This window comes from Notechis scutatus, chromosome 4, assembly GCF_049901735.1.
Source record: "Notechis scutatus isolate UNSWTSFEM ecotype Mainland chromosome 4, rNotScu1.2, whole genome shotgun sequence".
Lineage (NCBI taxonomy): Eukaryota > Metazoa > Chordata > Lepidosauria > Squamata > Elapidae > Notechis > Notechis scutatus.
Window position 1 is genome coordinate 53,872,207 of NC_142012.1, and position 22,275 is coordinate 53,894,481.

Below are 22,275 nucleotides of genomic sequence, written 5' to 3' on the forward strand. Positions count from 1 at the left end.
TAGTTTCTTTTCTTCTTCAAATATAGATAAAAAAGGACTGTCTTTCTGTCTCTCTTGAATTCGGTGTGATTGTTTAAAGGTTTTCAAACAGAGGTGATATTATAGCTCCAAAATATATGCTATTTGCCTGATAGGAAGGCAAACTTTTTCTTCAAATAATGTTAATTCTAGAGGCACCTACAATTCCCAGATAAACATTAATGGATAATTAAAGATTTGTATATAATTTTCATTTTGGGTATTTGCTAAAGAAACTTCTGGAAACTTCAGGAAAATTTGCTGGGCTTAAAAAATTTCTTTTGAAAAAAGTATTTTATCTCTAAATATGTTGTATGTATCTCTTTGAACAAGTCTTATACACTGTAATATATTAAACAGGCAGGGGCAGTGTGAATTAATGAGAAACACCCATACTGGTTGTTACATCAACATAACCTTTAATTAACTCCTATACACTGTTAATTTCCTCAATAGCCTTTGAGGCATTTGGGGACCAGTAAGAACAGAATTACTGAGAAGAAATTAGTCATAGTCTAATTTTAAAAAGAGTTGAGAAAAGCTCTTGTATTTTTACACAATGCTCAGTTCTTTCTCATCGTTTTCCAGGTTGACTGTAAGAAACAGGACAAAGTTTCTGATATTGAAAGTTTAAGCATACAGCGTACATTGTAGCAATTTTGGACATCTCCCTGAAGCTGTTTTATTTGACATTAATTTAAAACATATATTTTGAATGGGATGGATGATAGAAAAATATTAAGCAGTATGGACCAAACAGAGTTATGTCTTTTTAAAAGGGTCAAAGGTTACATCACCATCTATGATCACAAGAGTTAATTACATTTAAAAATAACAGATAGCATATTGTTAATCCTTCATTTATTTAATAAGATTTATGTACTTGCTTTAATCTTCAGAGCTCTAATCTAGTGTACACCATAGCAACATCACCAATTTATAAAATAAATAAATATAAAAATAAATAATACACCACATTTCTCAGCAAGTTAATTTAAAAATAGTGCATTTTATATATGCAATATAAATAAGTGGCCCCTAAAAGCTTCATTAATGCAAATAGAGATTTTCATCTCCTATTTTAAAGATTTTTCAAACTCTAGGATTCCACAAGAATTTTTGTATACGATTTTATGAAAGGCTAAGGGAAAATAAGTTTGTTTCAAAAGGCGCAGAACTTACAGCTGAGCTTAAAATACTTTGTTATTATAATTTATTCATCAATCATTACTCATACTTTTTGCAGCCTCTGAAATTTCACATTCATTAATTTTATTGGAGAAATTAAGCAAGAATCTTAAGCATTTACATTCAAAAGCGGAAAGGAAAAAATTAAATTGTTATCATTTTGGGAGTTTTTTAAGCCGATGTCAGAGAGAAGTCGGGATTGACTTAAAGCAGGGGTCCCCAACCACCGGTCCGCGGACGTGCACCGTCCGTGGAACAAGTCCTACCGGGCCGCTGGTTTGCTGGGCGCCACCATCTTTTTTGATGAAAAAGTGCTTCCGGTGAGCTTTTCCGGGTAGAAAGCTCACTGGAAGCACTTTTTCATCAAAATGATGGTGGCGCCAGCTTCCGTGAGCTTTTCCGGGTAGAAAGCCATTTCTACCCAGAAAAGCTCACCGAGCGCTTGCGCCGCCATGTTTTTTTGATGAAAAAGATGGCGGCGCCCAGCTAATGCCGGTACTGGGCCGCGCCATAAAAAAGGTTGGGGATACCGGGCGCGGCATAAGAAAGGTTGGGGATCACTGACTTAAAGAACAGGACAATGGCAAATCATTTCTGTAACCATTTAGAAAACTGAATAGATATGTTTGTGCAGTTTCCAAGTGTCCAGCTGGACTAGAGAGCTTTTATTGGACTTTTATTTTAATCTGCATGACTACCACAGTGTCATTATGATTATTAAACAAATGCCTACTGGAGATGTACAGAAAATAAGCAAACTTATTCTCAATCTAAGCTCCAGAAAAAGAAAAAAAAGCAACATTTCCATAGCTGAAAGAAAAAAAACATCAGAGTCAAGAACACTAGCATAAAACTTATATTGGAGATGATGGAATGCTGTGTTCAGAAATCTCAAGAATAATAAGGATATTGAAGACATTTCTAAATTACAGTAAATAGCTGGTCCAATTATGGTACAAGGGGGAATAACTTTTCCATGCCATTTCACTCTAAAAGCAAAGAGTAATATAGTAAGTACAAGTTAAAAAAATAAATATGCTGTACTATTATTATAAATAGAGTAGAATACAGATAGTCTTCAGCTTACGATCACAAATGAGCCCTGATTTTGTCTGTCAGAAGGTTGCAAAAGGGGACCTGTGACCCAGGTTCATAAATACAAGTCAGAAGCCAAGCGCGTGGATTTTGATCGGGTCGTTAAGTGAGAAAAACGGTGCTAAGTCACTTTTTTTCAGTGCCATTGTAACTTGGAACGGTCACTAAGCAAGAGATTGTAAATTGAGGACTACCTGTATGATTTTTTTTAATGTTATCCAAAGTTGGCATGTGCCTCCCATCAAACCATAACGGATTTATTGTTATTTTTAATAATTCCAGGAACTCTTTTAACTACAGGTAGTCCTTGACTTACGACCACAACTGAGCCCGACAGTTCTGTTAAGCAAGACACTTGTTAAGTTAATTTTGCTCCATTTTACGACCTTTCTCACCACCGTTGTTAAGCGAATCACTGCAGTTGGTACATTAGTAACCCAGTTGTTAAGTTAATCTGGCTTCCCCTTTACTGTCAAAAAGTTGCAAAACGTGATGCTGCAAATGTTACCCCTGGGGGAAAAACTGTCATAACCCCCCCTTTCCGCCCCCCAGTGCCGCTGTAACTTTGAACGGTCACTAAACGAACTGTTAAGTCGAGGGCTACCTGTACATTCGGGTTTTTTTCTGACTGAACACACCAATCCATCCCAACAATGAACGGTCAGTAAACGAACCGTTGTAAATCGAGGACTGCCTTTAATCAGAGGGGGAGCCGATCGCCCTTTCCCCAAAGGGGGCGGGATAGAGGACCCAATTTTTCGGGGGGAAAGGAGACGAGTCAAAACCGGCGATCCATGCATAAAAATAAAAATAAAAGCGGGCAGGGCGGCCTGGGGGGGCGCGTGAAGTTGGTTAATCCTGAGGTGAGACGGGCCCTTCCCCACCTTGAGGGGCTTTTGGGGGGGGATTGAGGAAATGGGGGGGTTCCAGCCCCCGGCCTTTCCTTTTATGAGGAGGGTCCGTGTTTCGGCGCCGCCGTGGGGATTGGGAGCCCGGCCAGGAGAAGCCAGGCAAAGCGGCCTCTTTTTTTGGCGGGAAAAAGGCGCCGCCATTGAGGGCGCCTCCTTTCCTTCCCTCTCTCAGCCCCTCCGGCCTTCTCTGAGGGCCGCAGCCTCCCCTTACCTCGCCAGCAGATCCGCCTCCTTCTGCGGGGGGCGGCCTCGGCGGCGGCGGCAGCAACACCAGCAGCCTTGGCGGCGCTTCCTGACCGAGGAGGAGGAGGAGGAGCAGCAGCCAAGGAGGCCCGAGCGCGCCAGTGAAGGAGGAGCTGCTGCCGCCCTTCCCTCCCCCGGAGCCCGGCCGGGCTCTACCGCTCGCTCCTCGCGGGAAGGCCTTGCAGCGTCCATGTGGAGGCAGGCCCTGGCGGGGAGGGAAGACTTCTCCGGGGGTTCGCCGTTCGGGCTTCCCGCGAAGGGCCCGAGGCCCGTTGGAGGGCGAGGTGCCTTTGCGGCCGCTTGGGAGTTTTGGCAGCCCGGGATCCCATTAGGGAGATATGGACAGGCCGGGGCTGGAGGTGGGGGTTCCTCTGTTGCTCGGTGGTTTCCTTGGCATTACCGAAATAGGCAACACCATCGAGGGATAGGAAGGAGTGGGGTTTGGGGAGAGGAGAAGGACAAGAAGAACTGAAGGAGAGGACTGTAGGTCCCTTGGTGATCTCTGAGCTTGGTGGTTTGCTTGTGGACGTTATGCAAAAACTAGGCAACATCATTTCAACAAGGACAGGAGGAGGAGGAAGAGGAGGACAAGGAGGAGAAGGAGGGGAGGACGACAGGAGGAGGAAGGAGGGGGACAGGAGGAAAAGGAGGAGGGGAGGAGGAAGAGGAGGAGGAGGGGGACAGGAGGAAGAGGAGGAGGGGGGCAGGAGAAGGAGGAGGAGGAAGAGAAGGAAGGGACAGGAGGAAAAGGAGGGGAGGAGGGACAGGAGAGGAGGAGGATAGAAGGAGAACTGGGTGGGACCTTTCTTCCTCTATTTTTTTTTTTTTGCAAAACAGCAATTTTGTGGGGTGCTTGGGGTGAGAGAGGATTACCCCAAAGTCAAAAGTCCCTCAGTGAACTTACAAGACCAAGGGTGGACTTCACTTTGGATCTGTCCTTGGTGCCAGTGCAAACCCCAGAGTCACTGCACCATACCCACAAGTTGCATGCATTTCCTAGCTCCTATTCCGCAACAAAGGGATAATTCAGATTGTGCTGCCAGAGTTTGATTGCAACGTGACAGAATTAAAAGCCAGATGTTTTCAGACTTGCCTCTGTGTGATGATTCAAGGATGCCCCCACAGATGTAAAAATAATTTAAAACGTTCCTTCAGTTAAAGAAAAGACTTACTGTTAAGAGCTCAGAATGTTTTTTTGAAATGCATTAATTAGTTATAGACGTAATAGATATGCGTTCACATTTCTATTGCATTTACTAGAATGAAATCCAAAGCACCGCAGTCTTAGGAATGAAAAAAGTTTGGTATGAGAAGGACTTGCTTATAACTCCAGCTAAACCTGTTTTTTCAGATCCAAAATGCCAAACCGGCTTTCCCTCTTTGACGTGTGTTCAAAGTTACATTTATTTGTATCCCACACAATTAAACTGAAGCCACTGAAATCTAAACCAAGGTTTCCTACATACCCTTTTTGGGATCTATTTTTAAGATTTCATACACGTCAGATATACTCTGAGAATTGTAAAACTCATGGCCACTTACAAGCTACTAATATAGTAGTAGTAGACACATTAAATGAAATACAGTAATATGAAATGGCTAGATGTCATCTAGATCTCAAAGCCCCAGGCAGTGCCTACAATTTTGCTTTTAAAAACATTCTTTAATATATTTATATAGCCACCCTTTTTCAGGCAACTCGAGAGGCTCCCAATAAAAAATTAAAACATATAAAATCATTATGGCAGTTCTAGTTGCATTCAAATTTGCAAATATCTGCACAGTATTTGCATTTTCTTCTTCATGTGTGGTCACTATATGTAAAAATATGTAGTTAAACTGCAAGCCATCCAGAAAAACTTGATAGCAAGGTGAGTGGCATATAAATTTAATTAATTAAACAAAGTTATTTGATAACAGTGTGACATAATGCTGGCAAAGGTTAGAAACATGGCTGAAATAGCATGACAGCAGCATAAGAAAACGGAATAAATGACAGGACAAAAGCAGGTTCAGTATAAAGTAGGTTAAAAAAAAGTTTCCCTTTTTGGCGATGAGTATAAAATTGTCATCATCACTGACCAGTTATGAACAATCTTCCTTTTGAATAATAAGCTATATTTGCCCACCTGTGCAACCCCAATTGTGTCCAAGTATCATTGGTAACCCAAATCATTTTACTGGGTGTTTTAACTTCTTAAAGCAACAAGTTCCATTAGATAGAAATCATCAACCAGATATGTCATACACAATGCTGGTAGGCTTAATCGTGTTTATTGAAATTGGTAACTTTCACATTTTTAAAAAAACCTTTTTATCCAGTCTTCATTATTTTAAGTAACTCAAGGCAGCGAACATACCTAATAACTCCTCCCTTCTTTTTTTCCTCAAAGATTTTTACTGCAATTTTTAATGCTAAAATAGATTAAGCTACAATTGAAAACACAGCATCCAAAGAACATCCTGTATCTAAATCAGGGGGGTCCAACTTCGGCAACTTTTAAGACCCGTGGACTAACTCCCAGAATTCCCCAGCCAGCATAACCAGCTAGAGAATTCTGGGAATTGAAGTCCACAAATCTTAAAAGTTGCCAACGTTGGGCATCCCTGCCCTAAATGAAGCCAGCTCACCAGGGATCAGTTGCATTTTCATCACACATTAAGCCACACACTAAGCTAAAACTAACCACAAACTAGCTAAAATGAAGAGATTAGAACTAATCACCCAGACACCAAGCCAGCATTCTCAGTCTCTTTTGTGCACTTTATTTCCCATTACTCATCTTGAGAGCAAGATAAATAGTAGATAACCGAATAACAGAAAAATTAATACATTTGATCAATTAAATAAATTCATAATTTTATTTAATAAATTAAGATAAATTAATACATTAAGATAAATAATAAAGTAGATAAAATAAAATACTTTATTTGGTCAAGTGTAATTAGACACACAAGGAATTTGTCTCCTGTACACGCAAAGCAACAGAACAATAATCATTGCATGATATCAATAAGAGTGGGTGGTAAAGAAAATAATGATAATACAGCCATACCACATGGGCAAATATACACAATAATAATACTGCAGCCATACTACATGGGTAAAAATATACACAAAGACGTTAGACAGCACTGAGAATTAGTTCAATTAAGATGAATCATGAATTAAGATGGAAAAACTTAAATGAATCTGAAATATTGGGAACAGCCCATCTAAAGTCCCCAAATAGCACTCCCCCCACCATCCCAGCTTTCCTGCAAATATTCTTTTTATTAGTCTTTTTATTCCTTATTTATTACATGGGGAAACCCACCCAGGACCCCCTTAAAGAGATTTACTCCGAAGTCAGGGCCTCGAAGGGGACCTTTTGAAGAGAAAACACACACAAACAATCCCGCAGGAAGGTCCCACGCCGGTTCCCGGCCGGCCAACCAACCGATCCAGCCAGGCCCGAGGCCTCAGAGACGCCGCTCGGAGGATGCGGCCTGCTGCCCTCGCCGCCGCCTCCCCGCGGTCCCGAGCGCGGAAAGGCCCCATCCGACTGGGCCCGCGGCCAGGAGGGCGGGCCTGCTCACTCCCCGCCTGCGTGGAAGGACGGTCGCCGGAGAGGAGCGCCGAGCGGCGGCCTCACCTCCTCTCCTCCTGGGCTGTTCTTCCCCGGCCGGCCGAGGAGCGGCACTGTCTCCCCGCGGCCAGGCGCACGCTCGGCCCAGGCGTCCCCGACAGCCGCCGGGCCTGACTGAGGCGGCAAGAAGCGCGGGGCGGCGGGGGGAAAAAGCAGGTCGGTCCGCATCGTGGCAGCACCAGCGAGCGGCAGAAACGCCGGAGACCCCGACCACCACCGCCGCCTTCCGCCACCGCCTGCTCGATGCTGCACCTCCCGGAGCTGCATGAGGTAAAAAGGCGGGCCGGGCGCGGGGATCTGTCTGGCGGCGGCGGCGGTGGCTTCTTCCAGTCGCCGGTGAGGGCAGGGGCGACATCTTGGCCGGAGCCGGGCGTCGCCTGAGGGAAGTGCTGAGGTAAAAGTTGCCGAGGGAGCGGCCCAAGTGGCCGCAGAGTGGCCGGGGGGCTCCTCCGGCCGTGTGAGGGACACCCCCTGCCCCCACCGGGTGTTGCGGGTCGTTTTGAGGCCTAACTTCTAGGCCTCGCCTGCCCGCTTGCGGGAGGCGCCTTATCCCGGCGGCGGGACTCTCCTTCCCCGCTCGGATCTTTCTGCGGGCCCTGGGGGCTCCTTCCCCCAACGCTCCCGCCCGAGCCCGGCCCTCATCGTGGTAGCGATGCCCGGAGGGGCTGATCGCGGAAAGCCGCGTGAGGGTGGGGGAAGGAAGGCGCTGCCGGGCGGGCCCCCGTGGGACTCGGCCCGGCCCGGACGCGGAGAGGGTGGAAACGAGCGGCGAGCCCGGTCGTCGTCGTGGGAAAGGGGCCTTTATTTCCACTCGAGGCTTCGAAATGGGGGAGGAAATCAACGGCTGGGGAAAGTCTGAACTTTTGTTTTGCCACCGGCAGAGGCCGGTAGAAGCCTGCGGAGAAGGAAACTTTCTCGACGGCAGCGTCGGCATCAGCGCCAGGATGGACTTCCCGTCCACCCAACCCAAGCCTCCCCCCGATGGCAAGATCATCTTCTACCCGCCTGGAGTGAAGGAGATCACGGATAAGATCACCAACGACGAAGTGGTCAAACGCTTGAAGGTAAGCCCCCCATTATTCTCCCCTGATAGGTTGGCCTAGCTTCCCAGTCATACAAGAGGGGCACTGGAATACTCTTGGCACCAGGCCGGGGAGTTATCGTTTGGCCTGAGGCATCAAAGGGGAATTGGGTGGCTTTGGGCCAATCACCAGGAGACGGGGAGTTCTAGCCCCACCTTAAGAAATTGGGCTGGGTGACTGGGTCAATCACCAGGTGACTGAGTTCTAGTGCCCATGTAGGCATGAAAGCCAGCTGGGTGACTTGAGTTCTAGTGCTGGTTTAGGCACGAAAGCTAGCTGGGTGACTTGAGTTCTAGTGCCCATGTAGGCATGAAAGCCAGCTGGGTGACCGGGTCAGTCACCAGGTGACTGAGTTCTGGTGCCCATGTAGGCATGAAAGCCAGCTGGTTGACTTGAGTTCTAGTGCTGGTTTAGGCACGAAAGCTAGCTGGGTGACTGGGTCAGTCACCAGGTGACTGAGTTCTGGTGCCCATGTAGGCATGAAAGCCAGCTGGGTGACTTGAGTTCTAGTGCTGGTTTAGGCATGAAAGCCAGCTGGGCGACTTGAGTTCTAGTGCTGGTTTAGGCATGAAAGCCAGCTGGGTGACCGGGTCAGTCACCAGGTGACTGAGTTCTAGTGCCCATGTAGGCATGAAAGCCAGCTGGGTGACTTGAGTTCTAGTGCTGGTTTAGGCATGAAAGCTAGCTGGGTGACTGGGTCAATCACCAGGTGACTGAGTTCTAGTGCCCATATAGGCATGCACGCTGGTTGGTTGACTGGGCCAGTCACTAGGTGACTGAGTTCTAGTGCCGCCTTAGGCATAAACATCAGCTGGGTTATTTGAGGGCCAATAATATCCTCTGAACTTGCCTTAGGGCGATTGCAACCACTGTTTGTAAGCCATCTATTAATACATAAACTCTTTTTTAGTTCAATACAGCAGTTATGGTGCTCTGCTAGAAACCAGGAGACTGTGAATTTTAGTTCTGCCCTAGGCATGAAATTCAGCAGGATGGGCCAATTACCAGGAGACTTGGATTTCTAGTTTCACCTTAGGCAAGAAATCTGGCTGGGTGACTTTGGGCCAGTCACTAGGAGATGGTGAGTTCTAGTCCCGACTTAGGGGTAAAAGTCAGCCGGGTGACTGGGCTAATCACTAGCTGACTGTGAGTTCTAGTCCCACCTTAGCCATGAAAGCCAGCTGGGTGTCTTTGGATCGTCACTCTCTTTCAACCCAACTCATCTCATAGAATCGTTGTGGAGAAAATAGGAGGAGGAAGGTGTGTTGGGTATGTTTGCCACCTTGAGTTATTTAAAAGCAATAAATGTGGGATACAAATAAATAAAATATTCCATTGTGTAGGAGGGATTGATAATTGTGTTTGACCTCAGAGTTGTTCTCTTATTTGCCATTTCATTCTCTAGTGTCATTTTGATTCTCAAAAGCCTTGTGCCTCTTATTTTCAGATAGGACATATCTCTCTCTTTCTCTCCCCCCCCCCCAATTTTTGTGTGTATTTTATGGGGCTCCTTAACACCTTAACATAACAGATAATCAGAGTTGGAAGGGACCTTGTAGGTCATCTAGTCCAACCTCCCCACCCAAGCGGGAGACCCTACACCATTTCTGACAAATGGCTCTTTAGCACCTTAAATCTGCTAAAGAGCACTATAAAATTCAAGGTGTGCTCTGTACACCTTAAATGTGCCCTTTTATTAAGTTGCACAACAGCTGCAGAAGCAAGAGTGCAACACTAAAATAAATAACACGCTTAGGTCTAATAATACTTATTAGAAAATAATAGCTGATGATACAAAACATTCTACAGCCATATTTAAGGCTGATAAATACCTGTCCTCAAATTTTCATGAATTTTCAGGAATGGTGGAATGATTAAGTATATGCTTATTGTTGCTTGCAGGGTTTGTTGTTTTTGCCAGAAAGAAAAATCTGTTTTCTATAGAAATTAGCTTGATCTGAACAAAGTGAAGGATAGGAAGTGAATGTGAGAGACAGAGGTAGAAAAGAGGAAGTGGAGATTGCTCCAAGGTGGCAGGGAAGAACGTGGATAATTTACCCAGAGTAGCATATAACACAGCAGCTTCTTGCTAAATTGAAAATCAAGTTGCTCTGCAAGCAGTGAGCGGTTGTGTTCACACTGCATATTGGGACCACAAATTAGACTTTTAGCCTAGTCTGTAATGCAAAACCATGATTCATTTTGGGTTCAATGTGACATACCATCAAGGTAGTTTTGTCATTTCATCCTTTTTATGGACAGGTTGAAAAAAAATGTGTAGGTTAGGGCTGAGATGAAACAACTATTCCATCTGCTCTACCCACATGGAGGTGACGAAATTGAAAAACATGGTGTTTTTTTATTTTCAGAAAAGAAGCTGTTGCCATACAGAGCTTTTTTTTTTTTTAAATAGTAAAGAAAAAAATCGGACAGTGGGATTGGAAGCTTGCATTTTCATTTCTTTTTCAAATCATACCCTCTATTTCTGAAGAAACAACTGAAAGAACTAGCAGTTTTGTGGACATTATTAGTTACCAGAATGAAAGTTTAGCAAACTTTGTGATGGAGTGTGCATTTATAGGAATAATGTTCCTGGATGATTAGGCTTTATTCAGTGTAAGACAGGGGTCCCCAACCGCCGGTCCGCGGACCGGTACCGAACGCATGAACAAGCCTTACCGGGCCGCTGGTTGCTGGGCGCCGCCATCTTTTTGGTAAAAAAGCAATTTTTCGTCAAAAAGATGGCGGCGCCAGCGCGGTGAGCTTTTCCGGTAGAAAGCCATTTCTACCCGAAAAAGCTCACCAGAAGCGCGCCGCCATTTTTTGAAAAATCACTTCGTGACGTCACGGAAGTGATTTTCGTCAAAAAAGATGGCGGCGCCAGCTGACGCTGGAACCGGGTCATGGGCGCGCCAGCTGACGCCGGAACCGGGCGCGGCGTCGAAAAGGTTGGGGATCCCTGGTGTAAGAGATGCCGAAGTACACTATTTCAAGATCTTTGGCTGTCAGGTAGGTAGATCTTGTTGAAATTCACACATATCAGGGATTTTTTGGTTTTGTATGTTGTGTAAAACCAGTCATATTATAAAATGCATGTTATTGATTATTAAATAATAACCATTTGTAACTTACCTGAGTAAATTGGACTAGTCCAAAGTGTAAACCTTGTTTCCATGAGCAGAATGTAATTTATTCAGGAAATCAACCTTTAGATATTAGCTAGGTAGATACTTTTACTGTGATAAAGTGAGCATAGTGTGCTAAATCATGATTTCTTTTTCTGAGCTTTGCTTAGCATGTTGTTTGAATGCAGGTATCTGTGTTTTGAATGATGACCAAGCAGGCTATGATTGAACCCAGCCAACTCATTGTTATAGTGTCGGAATTCTTCCTGAAGCTTTGAGTGGTATAACAACAAGCCAACATGTTAGCCTGAAAAACTATATCACTTCTTTAACATGTGGCATGGCAATCCCGAATTTCATTTGTGGAAACTGCTACTTTAATGTTTACTTAGGAATGGTATTCCGATTTAGTGAAAGAGAGGAGATCATTTGATTAGGAGGAATTTAATCATCTCTGTTTTGCATACAACTTGTTTTATATAATGTGATATCTTGCTTGGGTTTTTGGGAGGGGGGGGGAGGAAGAGAGCTGCTCTCCTCCAACCCTCTATTCTTGGCTGCTTTGTGCGCTCTTGCCTCCTGCTGTAGAAAAAGTGAGGGGGTTCATTTCTTGTGCTAAACCACGATGTGGCTTGCTTAGTTTTTTTGCCTACTATTTTTTATGTATCTTGCAAAATTGTGCCATGTCTCAATCTAATCAACCTAATCACGAATAGCAATACTCCTAGAAGATTTCAGCAGATATTTGAGGAATAACTGGGACCATGATGCTTCTTATCTCCTCCTCCTGCTTTCTGCCATCCTCAAGTGTGATGGAAAGTGCAACTGGAGAAGCAGAGGAGGAAGTATTTTGGCTTTCCCAGGGAAAAGCCCAGATGAAGAGGCTGCATATCCCAAGCTGGATGGGAGAGGCAAGAAGAGGTTTAGGGTAGCCATACCCCAGAATCTCTTAGGATGTGTCTAGTACAGGGGTCACCAACCCCCTTGTCTGTGGACCGGCACCAGTCCGTGGCATGCCAGAAACTGGTCCACACAAACAAGTGAAATCCCATCCATGGGATGCAGGCAGCATGCGAAACCACACCTCTTCTGACCCGTGGAAAAACCTCTCTCCACAGAACCGGTCCCTGGCACCCAAAAGGTTGGGGGCCACTGGTCTAGTAGGTTGACTTCGGCAAGATTCTGTCCATTTGTGTAAACCAAGGGTCTTCAAGCTTGGCAAGTTTAAGATTTGTGGACTTCAACTCCCAGAATCCCGGAGCTAACATGACTGGAGGAGGAATTCTGGGAGTTGAAGTCCACAAGTCTTAAAGCTGTCAAGTTTGAAGACCCCTGGCGTAAAATAAAGGATTTAACTCGATTGGACTTTGCTGTGTCATCTCTGGCCTCAAGAAGACCTATGAAGAAGTCATAGATCTTTCCTGTCTTCTCTTTACAGCCAGTCCCCAGCTTCACAACCATTCCTTTAGCAATCGTTCAGAGTTACGACATTGCTGGAAAAAAAATCCGGTCCTTGCCGTTATGACCGTTGCACCATCCCCTATGATCACGCGATTGCAGTTTGGGAACTGGGCAGCGTAAGCGCTTGCTCTTATGAGCAGTCGCGGTGTCCCACAGTGATGGTGATTTGCGTTCTTTTCTTGCCAGCTTCTGGGGAAATGATGCCTATTCGGGAGAATAAGTTTGCAGCATTTGCTTATTGACTGCAGTTTTGCTTAATCACCACCGTGATTTACTTGACCATCATTAAAAATGGTGGTTAAATCAGGTCTGGCTTGACTTAAGGATTGTAAAGACTTATGGCAGAAATAATTGCAGTTTTTTGTCTTATTAAGATGGCCTTTGTGAGAAAGACTTTACTGAAGGTTTGCTAAGTGAACAAGGAAGATTGCATCTGTTTTGCTGGCACTATATGTCCTAGTTAGTGGGCCAGGGCTTGGCTAGAAAGTCAGGGCATAGAACAATGGTTTGCAACTGAAGCCATTTCCTACATTTCTTTTCTTTGGCAACTTCAATGTTTGTTTGTTTTTAATTTCATGTAATATTTTAAATTTCTAAGCCACTCAGCCTCTTCTGGAGTCAAGTGGCATTGAAATCTAAGAAGTAGAATGCACTATATTAGGGGATTAAGTATTTCAATGGAATGAGAGAAACCGCTTTATGTGAATGCATTTGTTTGCTACAATACAATTTTGTACAATTGTACAAATACAATTTTCCTCCTTTTTTGTTGTTTCTGTCTTTTCCTTCTTCATCAAACTCTTGTGTCATCTCCATATTTGAAAGATCACTGAAATTCTGGCACATGAAAACAAATGTTCAGTAGAATTGATGACTTTAATGCACTGGAATTGCCTGTTGTGTGGAGGACTCAATGGCAAATCTTATATATGTCGTCCACATTTTCCGCCTGGCCTCCTATAAAGTATGCTCAACCTTTTCAGTATGGGTTAGAATATGATTCTGATTAATTAGCTGTTAGAAATATACTTGATGTGTAATAAAATTAAAACAAATGCTATTTTTTTCTAGAATTATAAAACTAGTGATGTTATTGGACATGTTCAAAGTATCCATCAGATATCAAATTAATGAAAAATCTATTGGCCCAGAATACAGCTAGTCCTCATTGTAGTTGTCACAATGTCCACTCTAGCCTTCAAGCCAAGAAAATTAATAGTTCTGAAGAAATAAGAAATGTTTTTGAGATTGTAAGGATATTTGGCTCAAGGTCTGAAGGTTTTTGAAAGGCCGGGGAAAATAAACAGAAGTTGTGCTTAAATTTGTCACAATGCAAGCTATTGTCTTTGTTCAACAGAAACAATTGCAGCAAGGAAAATAAACTGAAGAATGAAATGAATGACAGATTTTAAAAATATAATAAAGGGAGGAACTGTGTGGTACAGAACAAGGTTTCAGGTAGGGCTTTTAGCCTGGATGTTGTACTAATGTTTGAACTTGAGCTCCCAGAATCCCTCAGCTGACATGTCCATGGCTGAGAATTATGGGAGTTGAAGTCCACAAGTGTAGAACTTGCCCACATTAGGAAACACTGGTTTAAAGAGATGAGTTTATAAGCTGGCAAGTATTTATTTTAAAGAGAATGATCCCATAACAGGGGGAAAAGGTTCATTGTGAAAAAGATAATAGGACTCAGATGTCTGAAAATTTGGGAATATAATTTATTCTCTTTTGTAATTGAGAGAGGCTCTTGTTGCTTTTAAGAAAAAAAAATTGTGTGTTTTATTATATATATATATATATATATATATATATATATATATATATATATATATATATATATATATATATATATATAATTGTTTTATCATAAAAAGTAAAAGAAAAACAAAACAAAACAAAAAATACATTCAACTCTAGCAGAAACAAAAAAGAAACAAATAGTGTTGGTAAGAATTCATCTAGAAATGATGATACTGTTATATGATTAACCAGCTGGTGATAACTTTGAGATACCTTTAAATATTTTAAGAGTGAAATTTCAATATTTGCTTTCAGTCATTTTTTAAAAAATTAGTGTCATTTTGTGTTAGGTACTCACTCAATTTATATTTAGTTTAATTGCTTTTCAGATTGCAATGGTGGTGCATTGGATGATACATGCTAACTTTATGAATCCTAGGAATATAATCATGAAATATTAGACTGGCACCCCTTAGTGCGTGCCATTAATCTGCATAACAACACGTTACAACTACTGAAGCATTAGTGCAAGAGGCTAACTTTTTTTTAGTACCTTGGAAAAATGTTTCCTAGAAATCGGAGAAAATTTAACAGATGTAAATCTTGACAGTGTCTCTTGTGAAAGAAGTAAAAATAGCTGAATGTAAGAGCAGGCTTCTGCTTACGTCATTATATGGAAGCGAGCATTGGATATGCTGGAAGAAATATAACTACGTTTGCATTCTGTTTGCAATATCTAGTCTATGTAGTTGTTTAATTACCTTTGATCTGGAAGAGAGAACAAAACTAGAGAAAATCGAGCTGGATGGAGACCAGGGTGTGGTTACAATAATCAAATTTATTTGCAATCTGGCAACTATTGGAATTGGGGATTGAGTTTCCTTAAGAGGTACATAGAGCTAGTCGACTTACGGCCACGATCAAGCCCAAAATTTATGTTGCTCAACGAGAGAGTTGTTAAATGAATTTTGCCCCATTTGATGACCTTTCTTGCCCCAGTTGTTAAGTTAGAAGGACAAGTTGTTAAGCAAATCTGGCTTCCCCCTTGACTTTGCTTGCCAGAAGGTCGCAAAAGGTGATACTGCAACTGTGGTAAATATGAATCAGTTGCTAAATATCTGAATTTTGTTCACATGACCATGGGGATGTAGCAGCGGTTGTAAGTGTGAAAAACAATAAGTCAGTCGTTTGCAGTGCTGTTGTATGGTCACTAAACAGACTGTTGTATGTCGAGGACTACCTGTATAGCATTTATTGATTTCAGAGTAGAATTTGATTTATTGATTTCAGAGTAGAATTTGAATAGAATTTGATTGCCCTTTAGGTAACGTTCCTGGGAGATGGGAAACCAGTTAATTATCAAACACGTCCAATTATCAAAGGTCCTTTACCAGGCAATAAATATCAGATTTGAGCATATGAAGGATATAATCAATTTCTCCATTTCAGCTGGAGTTTGTCAGGATGGTATCTTCTCACAACTTCTGTCAGTGCATGCCTGGGTTACATTTTGAGAAAATCATTGGATGGCAAGGCAAATTTTGGTAGCTAAAAACTCTAGCCGTGTATTTTATTTTTTCCAAATCCACAAATGCTAACCTGAATTTTTCTCTTTGCTGGCATTGAGGTAAATTTGCAAATTGGAAAAGTTTTGTATTTCCTTGCTGATCTGGACAAATGTAACTTAATACATTAGTATTTGACTCGTACAATGAACATTGTAAAGAAGTCATTCCAGAGTGTCTGAGCATATTTTTATTTGATAACTTAGGGTTATCCAACAGATTTTGCAATGGAGATCAAAGATTAATAGGACATTAAAATTGGGACCAGTATATTCTATTTATGGATTGAAAATGCAATAAATTCTCTACTTCTTCATTTCAGGTGACAGTTTTTCTTGCAGTAATTTTGTGGGCTTCCACAGACCTGTGAACATTGTCAGAGTTGTGACTTTACTGCACATCTTGATTGCTTAGATATTCGGTACATATTAGCAAAGGCTCAGGAACACAGTGTATAATCATTGAGAGATACCTTCCATCATGTTCACAAATGCAGATATTCTCAATCCTTGTAGAAAAGCTTTAGCTGTTTTAAAACTTTTAGGTGCAACTCATACAGCAAGAAACAGAAAAGAGCGGTTAACTTTATTCCCCAGAGTTTAAAATTAAAGTTTAAAATTTCCAGGGGAGAAAAAAAGGAAATCCAACTGAAAAAAGCTTAAAAATACTGTTTCTACAGAAATAGATCATTTATTGTTGCAAGTAGGATTCATACTATTCTTCTCTTTTTTTTTTCTATATTTGTATTAAAATCTGAAATGCTAATACTTTTTCTTTGTATAAATTAGGGTACTTTGTAACTTCAGCTTTACTTTTTATTATTCAGGCTGGCCAGAAAAATATTCATGTTATTTAAAGCCTCCATCTGTAACATCAGAATGCCTGTATCTCCTTTCTCAGGCAAGGAAAAATGTTCATTACTGGCAATCCAGCACTATCTTGTAATTTGCTTGGAGAATTATTCTTTCTATCTGTCTATCTGTCTATCTATCTATCTATCTATCTATCTTTTTTGAGTTTTTGTGTTTTATCTTTTAAAGATAAAAGGGTTTTTTTTTAGTCTCTCGACAAAATGGGGGGTGAAGGTGAAAATTTAAGTCACATGCTAAATAAATATTCTTTCTATTCTTTACTTTTGACCTCTTAGTCATCCTAAAAGGCAGGGCAGATTGTTGGAGCCTTCTCTTATCACCATCAGATGATGAACACCCGGAGAAGACAGATGGTAGCAGCAAGAACTATCAATTTGCTGTTGCTTCACACAGGAGACAGAATGAGGATTTTAGGTTTTTTAAAAGGGGGTTTGGTGTGTGGCAGGTGCCTGAATTGGGTAAGATAGGCAAAAAAAAAAAAAAAATCCCACCCGTTAATTCATTTTTAACAGAAAAAGGAAGGGGGATTAGCACACTCAGAATTTATTTTTACTTTTGACTCCTGGGTTTGCTAGGATAAGTTGGTTAGTGTTGGCAGCAGAGTTGTCCAGCACATACCATTGAGAAGAAAGACGCCATCTGGTAGAAAACAGATCGAGGAAAAAAGTGTTGGATTGCAAGAGTTGGGTGTGCTAGTTAAACTAAGCTCAGGAAACTAGAAACACACACCGAAATAGTAAGGCAACAGAATGGAACGAAAAAAGAAAAGAAATACTTTTAAACAAATGGAGTTGGTGAAGGAGGAGAAAGCTCTGTGAAAGATAAACATTTCCAGAACACAGAGGGCACAGATCCAGAACCCTCTGTAAGTAATTTTGAAAATACTGTACTTAACGTAGATACTGGGGCCCTCTTTAGAACTTACCATGAAGTCCTGGATAGGACTAACGTCAGAAAATGATAGAAAGAACTCTAATTCTATATTTCTGCCATGTATTAGCATATGCTTATCAAATTGGTTTATTAATAACAAATATCTATTAAAAAGTAACAGGTTTTTTTTTTTAGTTTTAAAGGATTTAACAAGTTATTCTAGTATCTCAGGAGCTCAAAATGCTGCTGGTTCATACAGTGTCGTTAAGAAATGATGTAGATGTAAAGATTGCAATTGGATAACACCTGATATTTATCTCTTAACCCTGAGTGTGTTAAAACTTCATCTTCATCATCAGTCAGTTGGTCCAAAATCAGTATCCAGGCTTCCATTCTGTTTTTTCACATCACTATCTTTTTTCCAATTTCTAAAGTTAAGTTAAGCTAGGTAAGTCAACTTACCTAGCATGGGAAGAAGGGCCACTTTTTAATTTAGACATTATATTTCATAGCTTTCTAACTAGTTCAATTGTTTCCAGAGGTACTAGAGTTTAATGTATTTAGAACCGAATAATCTCTGTCCATCTGACTCTGGTATCTCTTCTGGGTGTATAAATCTCATATTGTAAATCTATCTCTATATAAAAGCGAAATAACACGCATCACAAAATCTCCAGAACTGTAAAGCCTACAAACCTGAAATTTGGCACGTATGTTCCTCTTGGCTTCTAGGTGCTCACTAAAAAAGGATTCCTTCTTGCTCACACAGCAAATACTGTTTAAGTTTCCAAACAGCCCTCAACTCTCACTCCCCACCTAAAAAGAAATATGTTCCAACTGCAGTTGAGCTAAGCCACGCCCAGGCTCCTTGCTGTCTCCTTGCTTACACAACAAATACTCTTTCAGTTTCCAAACAGCCCTCAACCTTCTCACACTGACAGGATGCTAGCCAGGTGAATACCGATGGATGCTGGTAGGCAGAGGCAGCATTCCCCCCCCCCCTTATTTTCCTCCCCAAAAACTTGCCCAATCACATAGTTTTGTAGCGAAGCACAGGTACCCTGCTAGTTATTAATGTTTATGGTACCATGTTTTACTTTAAACCAGAGGTTCTTAATCTTTTCTTCACCCTGGAACCTCTTTATACACCTTTTGTGGCCACGGAGCACCAGGACTTAAGATTTAAATCATAACATTTCAAGCCCTGATGGAACCCCCTGTGACGACACCATTGGTCTGTGGGCCCCAGGTTGAGAATCCCACTGCTTTAAACCACATTCTACAGGCTATCATATATGGGGAGTATTTTGAGGATTGCCAATAACTAATTGCAATTTTTGAGTTTGGAGCAGTCTTATTTGGAAGTGAACCTGAGTAATTGCTCTTCAGATTGCAGTTATTCTTGCAGTCTCTGTATGGGTGCTTGGGTGTGTTGCGTTTACAATCTTTTGATACCGACTTTAGCCTTAATAATACCTTGGTGCCCCAGACCCCAGTGGATCCTGTAAATCGATATCACGGCCTTCTGTTGACTAATTCATTAAGGGTTGTTGAGGTGGACTGGAAATGCAAGTATTTCATCAGCCAGGTTCTTGTCAGGAGCATCACACTAATTAATAGCAACCTCGCACACACAGTATTATTGTGAAGGTCTCCTGGCAATCAGGGAACGTGTGCCAGGAGGCCCTTACAGATTTATTTATATATATATGTGTGTGTGTGTGTGTGTTTCTTAAGTTTTTGCGGGTACTTACATGTATGGCATTAAGCTTTGTTCGGGTATTTTCCCGCGTCATTGTAGTTGTGCTTTTAAAGTTGTAGCAACGTTTCGGCAGAATCTCATCTGCCATCATCAGGCTTCACAGATGAACACAATACAGAAGCCTGATGATGGCAGATGATATTCTGCCGAAGCATTGCTACAACTTTAAAAGCACAACTATAATGACGTGGGAAAATATCTGAACAAAGCTGAATACCATACATGTAAGTACCCGCGAAAACTTAAGAAAACATATACATACATACATACACACACACACACACACACACACACACACACACACATATATGTTTTCGTAGATTTTCATGGGCACAGGTATGTATGTGTTTGGGTCTTTTCCCGTGTAAGATTAAGACTATCTTGGCAATGTTTCGGTGAGGTCCCACTTGCCATCCTCAGGCTGGTGCTTTTGGCTTCGTGCCAGTGCAAGCAGTGCAATCATTCTGCTTGCAAAAAGACCCGAACACACCTAGACCTACACAATATATGTGAATGAATGAATGAAATATGAACTTGTTTTCTGGTTTGGTCAGAGGTTGTTGTCTCAACTATCTTTTCCTCTTTTTTTGAAAATATAATACATTGAAAATATCATGTTTAAATAACAGTGGGATAATAAGATGATCTATTAGATTGTATCCATCTGCTGTTCTTCTGTGCCTCTAAAGTGGCCCAAGGACTGAGGCTGAACAGTAGTGAGTAATTCCTATAGCAGTCCTGTTTTTCACTTCATAGCTTCATCTCTGTTTCTGCATTAGGATAACTGTAAAACAGCTGATCCACAAAAAATTAGCTGAGCTCTCCTTTATCACTGACAGGGTTATTGTGTTCAAATACCAAGGTGGCACTGTTAAAATTTGTCTTGTAAAGCTACCTTTAGAATAGACACATTGAAACAAAGTTGAATTAGACATATGGTAAGTAATTAACCTATTGATTTCAATTGTGTTACTCTAAACAGGGTAGGGAATTTGCAGCTTTCCAGATGTTGAGCTGTGATCTGCATAAGCCCCAGATAGAATGACCAATAATTTGGGATGCTCGACATTGCAGTTCTAAGTTTGAGGAAACATAGATCCAAGGCTTTGATCTTCTTCTGGTATGTCAACGCCACTTACGAGTTAAGCATAGGGTAAAACTAGCAGATAAAACAATGTACATATATTGATCATAGATAGAAGTAAAAAAATAAAATGGCCATATAGCTGTGGTATTCTTAGTTCCTACCAAGTTCCCTAACCGGACCTTTTTAATTTGCTTTTGAAATTATTTTAGAGCTGTGGTGGCACAGTGGTTAGAGTGCAGTATTGCAGGCTAATTCTGCCGACTGCCAGAAGTTTGATTCTGACCAGCTTCTTTATTAAAAAAAATCAATATTTGCATAAATATTTGTAATATTTACATATAAGCCATGCCCAGCCAGTCATATGATCACCAAGCCACACCCACAAATTAGGCCATGCCCACAGAACCGGTTGTTAAGAAATTTGAATCTCACCCCTGCCTCTGTGTACTTGTGTATGTGAGAGAGAGAGACAGAGAGAGAGGTTAGATCTCTCTCTCTCTCTCTCTCTCTCTCTCTCTCTCTCTCTCTCTCTCTCTCTCTCTCCCTCTCTTGTGGTATTCTATTCTATTTTGAAAACGCTTAATAAATACAACTTGTGATCTAGAAAACAAAAATAAAATAGATTTTTCTTTGTTCCTTGCCCACTTTTTTTTTACTTTGTTTTGAAACAAAAATGGATTAATGAAGGAACCAAAAAAAGCACATATCCAGGGCAGAGTTGTCTCACAGCAGCATCCTTACTAGTCAGGTATGAAAGCGATGGAGCAAAGTGGACGCTTGAAATCCCAGCCTCAAATAAACAGCGATCTCTCCCTCTCTCTCTCTCTCTCTCTCTCTCTCTCTCTCTCTCTCTCTCTCTCTCTCTCTCTCTCTCTCTCTCACACACACACACACACACACCCCTCTCCCAGCTCTCTTTGCAAGCTCATTTAAAGGAAATCTCATTTTTTTCCAAGATCTACTCTGGCCACGCATCCTTTTTTTTGGTGGGGGGGGGGGGAGAGAATCGGTTTTATCACTTAATTGATAAGGCCTCTGCCTTTCATATTCTTTTAAGCCACCTCCATTGTTTTTAGTAAGGCTATTTTAAAGCTCTTAAGATTATCTGGGTAGCACTTATGAGATCACTCAATTGAAAGGGCAGCCCCCAAGTGTTGTAATCAGGTGTTAAAATAACCTCCCTTGTTGTTAGCAGAAGTTATTTTAAAGCCTAATTACAAGGAATAAGCTTGGAAGCCCATTGGGGAGTATATTTTTGTGTGGTGAATTGAGCTCTTCAGAACAAAGCCATGCGACCCTCCCACTATATTGGATGGTGGTTTCTTCAGTCCCAGTAGGAAATAGGGTTTTTATCCTAAAGTGAACAAATTACTTCCTGAGTTGTACATTATGAAACAGCTGGGTAGTATGCTAATAACATAATTTCACATATATCCGTTTAACCACATGGCAGTTATTAAAGAATATTTGGGAGGTTTTTCCCCCCTTGGTTTGATTTTAATATAATAATCTTTCTCTAGTATTAAAGCTGCACCAAAAGGACAGGGGGAGGAAAGAATATCTTCAGAATGTAATGTGGATTGGCCAATCATATTTTCAGTTGGCGAAAGTGCGTTACATT

The 22,275-nt window shown here is 41.6% G+C and overlaps 2 protein-coding genes across 13 annotated transcripts in view; one reads left to right on the forward strand and one right to left on the reverse strand.

Annotated features, from left to right (window-relative positions):
- N4BP2 (NEDD4 binding protein 2) overlaps nt 1–3,571 on the reverse strand; it is a 39,904-nt gene extending 36,333 nt beyond the window's left edge. For 2 of the 5 annotated variants that reach the window (XM_087965749.1, XM_087965748.1), the window contains exon 1: nt 3,424–3,571. The gene's annotated coding sequence lies outside the window, so the exon portion shown is untranslated. The remainder of the gene's footprint in view (nt 1–3,423) is intronic. The other 3 variants (XM_087965750.1, XM_087965752.1, XM_087965751.1) reach the window with 3 other exon arrangements.
- Nucleotides 3,572–7,032: 3,461 nt separating this feature from the next.
- The window catches only part of PDS5A (PDS5 cohesin associated factor A), a 66,669-nt gene continuing 51,426 nt past the window's right edge, over nt 7,033–22,275 (forward strand). For 4 of the 8 annotated variants that reach the window (XM_087965763.1, XM_087965768.1, XM_087965765.1 and 1 more), the window contains exons 1-2: nt 7,033–7,354; nt 7,966–8,148. In XM_087965763.1, coding sequence (XP_087821889.1) covers nt 7,328–7,354; nt 7,966–8,148 — 210 coding nt within the window. In that variant the 5' untranslated portion in view covers nt 7,033–7,327. Of the gene's footprint in view, nt 7,479–7,965; nt 8,149–22,275 lie in introns of all 8 variants that reach the window. The other 4 variants (XM_087965766.1, XM_087965770.1, XM_087965767.1 and 1 more) reach the window with 1 other exon arrangement.